The 9,443-nt window shown below is 40.2% G+C and overlaps 2 protein-coding genes across 2 annotated transcripts; both read right to left on the reverse strand.

Annotated features, from left to right (window-relative positions):
• Positions 1-2,395, reverse strand: sst1.1 (somatostatin 1, tandem duplicate 1). The gene is made up of 2 exons (XM_028465197.1): positions 2,200-2,395; positions 1-277 (listed from the first exon to the last, which is right to left on the reverse strand). The coding sequence occupies exons 1-2, from the start codon at positions 2,344-2,346 to the stop codon at positions 65-67; spliced, it is 360 nt and encodes a 119-aa protein (XP_028320998.1). The 5' UTR covers positions 2,347-2,395; the 3' UTR covers positions 1-64.
• Positions 2,396-6,453: 4,058 nt separating this feature from the next.
• Positions 6,454-9,102, reverse strand: sst1.2 (somatostatin 1, tandem duplicate 2). The gene is made up of 3 exons (XM_028465302.1): positions 8,796-9,102; positions 8,253-8,461; positions 6,454-6,557 (listed from the first exon to the last, which is right to left on the reverse strand). Exons 1-2 carry the CDS (start codon positions 8,988-8,990, stop codon positions 8,258-8,260), a joined length of 399 nt encoding a protein of 132 aa, XP_028321103.1. The 5' UTR covers positions 8,991-9,102; the 3' UTR covers positions 6,454-6,557; positions 8,253-8,257.
• Between the last annotated feature and the right edge of the window lie 341 nt (positions 9,103-9,443).

Below are 9,443 nucleotides of genomic sequence, written 5' to 3' on the forward strand. Positions count from 1 at the left end.
TGATGTAAAAGCAGTGGGACTTTATTTGAAGCTCAGTTAGAAACATGTTGATGAGAGTGGTCTCTCAGCAGGAGGTGAAGGTCTTCCAGAAGAAGTTCTTGCAGCCAGCCTTCCTCTCCCTGGGGGCCAGCAGAGGTTCATTCCCCGCAGAGCGCTGGAGCTCAGCGTGCAGGTCGTCTGGGTCGTCACTGAGGGGGAAGTTCTCCTCCTGGAGAACCTGGTTCTCCATGGTCAGCAGGTCAGACAGCAGCAGATCAGCCAGAGAGCGAGACACATCCTGAGGACACACACACAAGGACACGCCCACATTACGTTAAACACACTGCCTCACAAAATACTCACTAATAACATGTGAAAAGTTCAGTAAGAAAATCAACATAAAAGCGAACAAGTATGACCAGTATAAAGCAATACAAACCAGTATAAAATGTATGACCATTATAAACAAGTATAAAGCAATACAAACCAGTATAAAATGTATGACTAGTATAAACTAATATAAACCATTATAAACCAGTATAAACCATTATAAACCAGTATAAACCAGTAAAAACCAGTAAAAACCAGTATGACCAGTATAAACCTGTATGACCAGTATAAACTAATTTAAACCAGTATAAACCAGTATGAACCAGTATGAACCATTATAAACCAGTATATAAACCAGTAAACAGGAGAGTTGGTAAAACTCCATCAGCAGGTCCAGCTTCACTGCTGTTCTGCTCAAACTGGTGTCTGTATTAACTGGTGACCAGCTAACACAAAATCAGTCACCAGTTAACACGATGACCAGCTGCTTTAGAACACCACTGAGTCACTGTGTGGATGTTTAATGAGCTGCATGTGCTCGCTCACTCTAAACTTCTTCTCTCGTTGTTTACCAACGTTTGTTCGTGAGACAGGAAGTCTGTTTTTAATGAGTGGTTTTAATTTGAAAGGAAGTCATAAAAAAAGAGCAGAAACTTTGATGTTTGAATCCAGAACAGAACAAATATTCTCCTGGAACGACTTCAACATGTGACTTTAATCAGAGCCTTGGCTTTATTCTGAAAGTCAATATGTGCAACTCCTTCAAAACAAGAGCAAGAAGTCATCATCAACGAAGTTTAGGTCTACGCTGAAAATCTGTTTGTGTCTGTCACTGTCTGTATCTGTCAGTAGTCTTCAGTACTCAAGTAAAAGTATAGATACTTGAATAAAAAAAATACTATGGTAAAAGTAAAAGTATTGAAGTTGCTCCCTTACTTGAGTAAAAGTAAAAAACTAAAAAGTTCAACAAATCTTCCATACGTTTTATTTTTTTAAGAACTTGTAGAAAACTGGTACATGGAAATTAATTAAATATGTTACCTTTGAACACCTGGAGAATTTAGCACTCATTATAAATAACATTTGTAAATAAAATGTTTCAAGGGGAAAAACATGTAAAAGCTCAACTAAACCCAGAGCAGCTTTGAGTTTAATATTTTTATAAAAATATTAACCATAAAACTAAGGGACCTGCCGAACAGAAAAAACCTCAAACTACCGACATTTTTTATTTAGACTGAATAGAATCATGTTCTCCAGGTTTATGGAATAAAGACGCGTTTCTTCTTGGTCTGAAAATGATGTGTTGCCGATTGTAAAGTTGCACATGCTAAAAAAAAAAAAAAACACATTTAAAAAATGTGATTTTAAAAAAAAAAAAAATTTAAAATTTAATGTTAATTTTAACCAGATTTGCAGCAATGCTTGAGAAAAATGTCGTGCTTTTTTCTCGTAAAAATATAATGTTAAATCATGACACGGGTGAAACTAAATATTAGCTAATATGCAAATTTACCAGTATGAGCTTTTAGCTGGGTACTTCTGAGTTAATTTGCGTATTAGCTAAGTATTTAGTGTCACCCCGTGACATTTAGATTTAACATTTAGATTTAGATTTAACATTGAGATTTAGATTTAACATTTAACATTGACATTATATATTTACTTAGAAAATGAGTTGTTCTGATGAAAAGCGTCACAAGCAGCAGAAACGGTTGATGGTTTGAGACTTTTTATGTCGTGACGTCATCTTCTAAGGTCTTAAAGGTAATGAGCTCATTTTTAAAATGTACAGTGTACAGTAACAAAGTATTTGTACTTCGTTATTTGTCACATCTGTCTGTCTGTATATGTCAGTAGTCTGTCTGTAGTTTGTCTATCTGTTCTCACCTGTTTGTGCAGCAGTAGCTTCTCTCTCTGGGCTGTCAGTTGTCTGTCAGTAGTCTGTCTGTCTCTCTGGGGGAAGCAGCAGCAGCAGTGGAAGGAGCTGCTGATGAAGAGGAGGAGCAGGAGAGCACAGGGTGAGACCATCTTCATCTTAGTCACGTGACCGTGGGTCCGTTCGTCAGTGGTGGGAGTGAGTCTGCAACTGGTGGTTCCGTCCCAGAACCAGAGCTTTATAGAGCCCTGATGATGTCACAGGGAGGGAGAGGGGAGGGGGTAAATGACCCGTGAAACACACACTGATTGTTTTCCATTTCTAATAAAACTCACAACATCTGGCAGACGGAGTGTGAGGGATGGGGAGGAGGACACAGAGAGATGGAACACCTGAGTGGAAAACAGAAGTCCTCACATAATCACACACACACACACACACGCACACACACACACACACACACACACACACAGGGATCCAGACTGTTACGGCTTAAAATCTTTGCTTAATTTCTATCTTTTTAATGCAGACTCTGGTTGGGCTATGGCCCTGTGCGTTAAACCAGTGGTTCGCAGCCTTGTCAGGCCGCGACCCCCAAAATAAAGGTCCCATAGAGCAGGGACCCCCTACTGTAGCTGATGGTGGTTGAACACAGACATGAACATTGAAGAACAGTCATGTGGAGACAGGACCATCTATAAGGAGGAATAAAGGGGAGAGATTTTTGGGGTCCATCCATGAAGTCATCAAAATGATGGTCCATTGTTCAATGAATCATTTATTTATTCATCTGAATAATATCCACTATTATCCAGGAAGTTTACTATTATTACATGTTTGGGGTAGCTTAGCACATAGCAACCAGTCCCACATGTTTGGTTAGCTTAGCTTCTAGCAAGCAGTCCCACAAGTTTGGTTAGCTTAGCATGTATCAACCAGTCCAACAAGTTTGGTTAGCTTAGCATGTAGCCACCAGTTCCACTTGTTTGGTTAGCTGAGCATGTAACAACTATGCCAACATATTTAGTTAGTTAAGCATGTAGCCACCAGTCAAAAATGTTTGGGTTAGCTTAGCTTGTAGCAACCAAGCTAAAATGTTTGGGTTAGCTTAACACGTAACAAACAATCACACAAGTTTGGTTAGCTTAGCATGTAGCAACAAGTCAAATATGTTTAATTAGCTTCCCTCGTAGCTACCAGTCCCCGCATGTGTTTGGGGTAGCTTCACGTAGCAACCAGTCCAACATGTTTGGTTAGCTTAGCATGTAGCCACCAGTTCCACTTGTTTGGTTAGCTGAGCATGTAACAACTACGCCAACATATTTAGTTAGTTAAGCATGTAGCCACCAGTCAAACATGTATGGGTTAGCTTAGCTTGTTGCAAACAGTCTAACATGTTTGGGTTAGCTTAACACGTAACAAACAATCACACAAGTTTGGTTAGCTTAGCATGTAGCAACAAGTCCAATATGTTTAGTTAGCTTCCCTCGTAGTTACCAGTCTCCCAATGTGTTTGGGGTAGCTTAACGTAGCAACCATCCCACACGTTTGGCTAGTTTAGCATGTAGCGGCTCTGTCTTAGCAGGAAAAGGAGCAGAGCTGTGATAATGGGTTCATACTCTGTGTGAATGACTGGTGGGAGCGATTATAAAGATGAATAAATGTTCCGTTATGAGCCAATGAAGCGTGTTAGTAGAGCGTTAGCGTGTTAGCAAGTGGTGGTGACGTTAGCATCACTAATAATAATAATAACTGTGTTTATGAGAACAGAAGCAGTGGGAGTGTGTGTGTGTGTGTGTGTTGCTCTCACTGCTTGTTGCGCGTGGGGCTGTGATCTTTTGTTTAATGTGTTTATTTAATGTGTTTATTTGTTGACATTAGGTTCATTGTGTTAATTTGTTGTCGCACAGTTTCCCCACTGACGCTCGTTTGTGCGACGGAGATTCCCCGCCGAGGTCATCAGCCTCACTGATGGAAAACGCTTTACCGCCAACACGAACCACACACACACACACACACACACACACACACACACACACACACACACACACACAGAAGGAGAGCAACACAACTGTGACACACACAAACCCACAACCATGGAAACGACCAAAGGATGTGTGAAAAAAACTACACAATAACTACACAAACGTACTACACAATCATAAATCACACAAAACTGCAGTTTTACACAAAACAACCACAAAGACAAGCGTCGCCACGCCCCGTTACGACGGAGGATGACGTGGTGACATGGCTGTCGGATGCTGTCGCCGCGGTAACGACTGTCGGTTTACGTTTGGACAGATGTCGCGTTTCTGTCGCTCGACGTCTCTTCAAATCAGTGTCTGTGAAACTGACGCACACATGAGAAATGGAGACACAACATGATACACACGCAACACAACCAAAGAAGGTACACAAAAACAAACCCACACCAAAAACACACAATTTACAGACATTTACTACACAAAACTCCAGGTAACACACACAAGATGACAACAACACAACAAACCAAAAGTAAAAAAAAAAAAAACAATTACACAAAACCTTGTGTTGTGTGTCTGTTGTGTGTGTTTTGTAGTTGCTTGTGTTTTTTGTTTTTTTTCCTCATTTATATGCAAATATGAAAATGCTTCTTTATAGGCAGTGTGTGTGTGTGTGTGTGTGCGCGTGTGTCCCGTGGTGCTGACTCGTCTCTCCACAGGACGACTAATCAAACTCTCAGTAGGAGTCTGTAGCTGGTCAGGCCTGACTAAGCGATGAGCGTCAAACGAATCTCATTAGAAGGTCAGTGACCATGTGACTCTGCCCGCCGCCGACCCACGGCATTGTGGGAGATCAGAGGACAGAGGAGACGTCCCTCAATCTGTTACAAAGACGTAAAGGACACACAAAGATACACAAACTGTGTGTATCTTTGTGTGTTCTTCTGTGTCTTTGTGTGTACTTGTGTATCTTTGTATTTTGTGTAGCTTTGTGTGTGTGTTTCTGTATTTTGTGTGTTCTTGTGTGTTTTTGTGTTTCCCCATGTATCTTTGTGTTTTTCTATATCTTTGCGTGTTATTGTGTATCTTTGTGGTTTTTTGTATCTTTGTGTGTTTTTATCTATCTTTGTGTGTACTTGTGTATTTTTATTGTATTTTTGTGTGTTCTAGTGTATTTTTGTGTGTTCTTGTGTAAATCTTTGTGTGTTCTTGTATGTCTGTGTGTTCTAGTTTATCTTTGTGTATCTTTGTGTGTTCTTGTGTGTCTTTGTGTGTTCTTGTGTTTCTTTGTATCTTTGTGTGTTCTAGTGTATTTTTGTCTGTTCTTGTGTGTCTTTGTGTGTTCTTGTGTGTTCTGGTGTAAATATTTGTGTGTTCTAGTTTATCTTTGTGTATCTTTGTGTGTTCTTGTGTATCTTTGTGTATTATTTTGTTTCTTTATGTGTTTTTGTGTATCTTTGTGTGTTCTTGTGTATCTTTGTGTATTCTTGTGTTTCTTTGTGTGTTTTTGTGTATCTTTGTGTGTTGTTGTGTTTCTTTGTGTGTTTTTGTGTATCTTTGTGTGTTGTGTTTATTTGTGTGTTGTTGTGTTTCTTTGTGTGTTTTTGTGTGTCTTTGTGTGTTTTTGTGTTTCTTTGTGTGTTCTTGTGTTTCTTTGTGTGTTTTCGTGTATCTTTGTGTGTTTTTGTGTATCTTTGTGTGTTCTTGTGTTTCTTTGTGTGTCCTTGTGTTTCTTTGTGTGTTTTTGTGTATCTTTGTGTGTTCTTGTGTTTCTTTGTGTGTTCTTGTGTTTCTTTGTGTGTTTTTGTGTATCTTTGTTAGTTGTGTTTATTTGTGTGTTCTTGTGTTTCTTTGTGTGTTTTTGTGTATCTTTGTGTGTTTTTGTGTATCTTTGTTTGTTGTGTTTATTTGTGTGTTGTTGTGTTTCTTTGTGTGTTTTTGTGTATCTTTGTGTGTTCTTGTTTATTTTTGTGTGTTCTTGTGTAAATAAATGTGTGTTTTTGTGTATCTTTGTGTGTTTGGGTGTTATTGTGTGTCTCTGTGAGCTGTACCAATCAGTAGGTGGGTTCTGGGAAGGGGGTGTGGTCTTGTTAATTAAGGATTAAGACATAATGACATAATATTAAGGCTTGATAATTATTTACAGTTATAATAACCAGTGATTGTTAATTCCTAATTAATATGTATGTCTGTTCTTTCTCCTGAGTTGTCATGGTAACCCACTCCAGCTACTGATTGGCTAACTGAGTGTCCTCTGAATGAAGGGGCGGCGCCTCAAACTTTGATTTTTTTTTCTTCTTTATTTGATGATGTCATTAATTATTCGGCTACACAGCTGCTGATTGGTCCATCCAGAGGAAGTCCAGGATTGGTTGGAGGTCCAGCTGTGAATAGAGAACAGGAAATTGTAGTGTGATGTAATAATGGGGGCTCCAGCAGGGGGCGCTACTGCTGTTATACTCTAATGGAGGCTAACTGGGAGCTAACTGCTGTCCTAGAAGCATTTCATACTCTGGAACTGAGCGTGTGCGACCAGGGGGGGTCAAAGGTCAGATGTGTACAAAGTCAATAAGCTCAGTCGGTCTGTTATTATATTACCAACCTAACAATGTGTTTCATTTTAGTCCAGAGATATTTAGTGTTTTAATAGTGTTTCTGTTTTTAATATTACACATATTCAGACTCGAAGGACCGATCTGAGCACTTTGTAAAACCGATGTGAGAATCATTATCAAAGCTTCCACAAGCTTTTAACTTAGGATTGTTATGTATTTTCTGTATTTACCTTTATTGTTATTGTTTCTTGTTTTGACCTGTGTGAAATTGTTTTAACAACTGTAAAGTGTCTTTGAGTTCTTGAAAACGCTTATAAAGAAAATGTATTATAGACCCTGGGACTGACGTAACGGCACATTGGGTGTTTTTACTTGAATAATAGTTATTTTTTTGTCTTATTGAAAGCAGCCCATGTGTTAAACAGTTGTCGAAGGTCGTCTCCGTTTGGCCTCAATATGTCGGAGGTCACGGATTATGTTGACTCTACGAGAAGCTGAAAGAAGTCAGTAGAAGGAGAAACTGGGTCTGATCGGCGGGAATGACCCCTACAACGTTAAAAATAGATATGCAAACTTAAATCAATGCAAATAAAACAATTTAGTTTAGTTTAATTTCATTTCCTGGAGAAAGACTTGTGTACTCCAGGCTCAGCCTTGTTAGAACAGCGCAAAAGTTGACCATCGCTGTGGACTTTCTGCTTCGCTAAAACGTTTTCTACGGTGGCTTGTTCTTCCATCATGACGGAGGGCCGTACATCACGTGACTTGTGAGGTCATGTGGCATGGGTCTATTGTTATTATTGATGAGATAAGCAACATTTCAGAGACTGTAAAAAAAAGCTACGGTAAAAAAAGCTACGGTAAAAACCCACGTAATCACCCACTATCATAGCTCTGTCAATTCCTCCGTTTCCTCCTTTACTGGATCATTTCATTCATACGTTTTCCTTTATTTCATTCAACTTTTCCTGACTTTACTTCTTCGTTGTATGAACATCAGAGAACTCACAACGTTTAGTTTAATGCAGACGAGGCATGAGTTTTGTTCTGATTCAGGTCAAAGGTTAGATTATTTCAGCTACAACACTTGACTTCCAGTGTTTAATGTTTCCAGTGTTTTTAGAGTTTTTAGAGTTTACATCTCCTGACCTTTGACCTCACACGCAACATCTGGACAAGAATGAGGTTTCCCAAAGTGTGGAAAGGGTTATTAATTTGTAGGAAGATCAGCGACTGAGAGAGGGGGCGGAGTTTATAACTGACCCATCAGTCTGTGGCGCTAACATGTGATCACTGCACCTATGTGACTGGGAGGGAATCTACAGAAGCCTGTGAGCAACACTGGGACGATGCTGTCATTATTGATAATAATAATAAATAACAATATTACTAATAATAATAATAATAATAATGTAGCAGCTAAATGTAAACATCACACTTCCCGTATCCTGTCATATGCTAATGACATCTCTATATAGGTCATATACATATATATATATATAGATGTAATGTTTAAAGTCATACATGCTCTAGCAGGAAGTGAAGCCCTTCCAGTAGAAGTTCTTGCAGCCTGCTTTACGTTCTCGTGGTGGGACGTTGTTCTGGTTCGGATCCACAGAACGCTCCAGGTTTGTCTTTCCTCCAGTCACCGTGGAAACAGGCTCAGCATCACGCCGGGTTTCTGGAAGAGACATCTGAGCTAGGAGGTCCTCCACGGCCTGCTTAGACCAGTCCTGGATCAGCATCAGGAGCACGAGCAGGAGCAGGAACAGGAAGCAGTTATTAGAGCAGCTACAGTGACTTAAACTTATTTAGTAACTTATACAGTGACTTATTAACTCTGACTCATGAAACCTGACTCATTAACTTAGACTCATTAACCCTGACTCACTAATTCTGACTCATTAACTCAGACTCATTAACACAGACTCATTAACCCTGACTCACTAACCCTGACTCATTAACCCTGACTCATTAACACTGACTCATTAACCCTGACTCATTAACACTGACTCATTCACTCAGACTCTGAGTTCATCTCAAACTGACTCACTGACTCAGTTCTACCTGTGAAAGCAGAGCGGCGCTCCGAGCTCTTTGCAGCAACCGGTGTTGACGCAGTTCCCTGTTGAGGTCCAGGTTGAGGTTCTGGTTCAGGTCCTGGTCCAGGTCCTGGTCTCTGTCGGGCTGAGAGGAACCACTGTGACTACACAGAACCAACATGAGCAGAACCAGGAGCGTGGGAGAACGTGTGCGCTGCATTCCTGTAGAGAGCCGAGGAGTCTGGACAGGATCTGAGGGCTGGTTCTGGTTCTGGTCGATGTCCTGTGAGTGCAGGTCTTATAAAGCACAGGCTCCGCCTCCCTGGGTCAGGTGACCTGTGGTGATTGATTGACAGGCTGCTGCAAGGAGACAAAGGAACTCTGACAGCTTTAAAGATGATTGGCAACAATAAAGTCATAAACAGGCAGGTGTGTGTGTCATTGTGTGTGTGTGTGTGTGTGTACAGAGATTAGCAGCTTCATTAGCGCTCACTGATTTCTCCATTAAACAAAGAGGCTTCCACTCAACGTTTATTCAGAGCAAACACACACACACTTAGAGAGGCTTTGCTGCCTGGAAACACACACACACACACAAACACACAGTCCGATAGAGCGTGCTAAGGCTAACAGTGGTGTTCTGTTTAATGGTTTGTTCTGGTTATTTCATCAT

Source organism: Gouania willdenowi, chromosome 13 (genome assembly GCF_900634775.1).
Source record: "Gouania willdenowi chromosome 13, fGouWil2.1, whole genome shotgun sequence".
Lineage (NCBI taxonomy): Eukaryota > Metazoa > Chordata > Actinopteri > Blenniiformes > Gobiesocidae > Gouania > Gouania willdenowi.

What these genes read in the sequence shown, in the direction of transcription:
- sst1.2 (XM_028465302.1), bottom strand. Translation starts at nt 8,990, where the DNA reads ATGCAGCGCACACGTTCTCCCACGCTCCTGGTTCTGCTCATGTTGGTT. An exon ending in GCGCCGCTCTGCTTTCACAG is followed by an intron (nt 8,462 to 8,795) that starts GTAGAACTGAGT and finishes ATGCTGATCCAG; the next exon opens with GACTGGTCTAAGCAGGCCGT.
- sst1.1 (XM_028465197.1), bottom strand. Translation starts at nt 2,346, where the DNA reads ATGAAGATGGTCTCACCCTGTGCTCTCCTGCTCCTCCTCTTCATCAGC. An exon ending in AGCTACTGCTGCACAAACAG is followed by an intron (nt 278 to 2,199) that starts GTGAGAACAGAT and finishes GTGTGTCCTCAG; the next exon opens with GATGTGTCTCGCTCTCTGGC.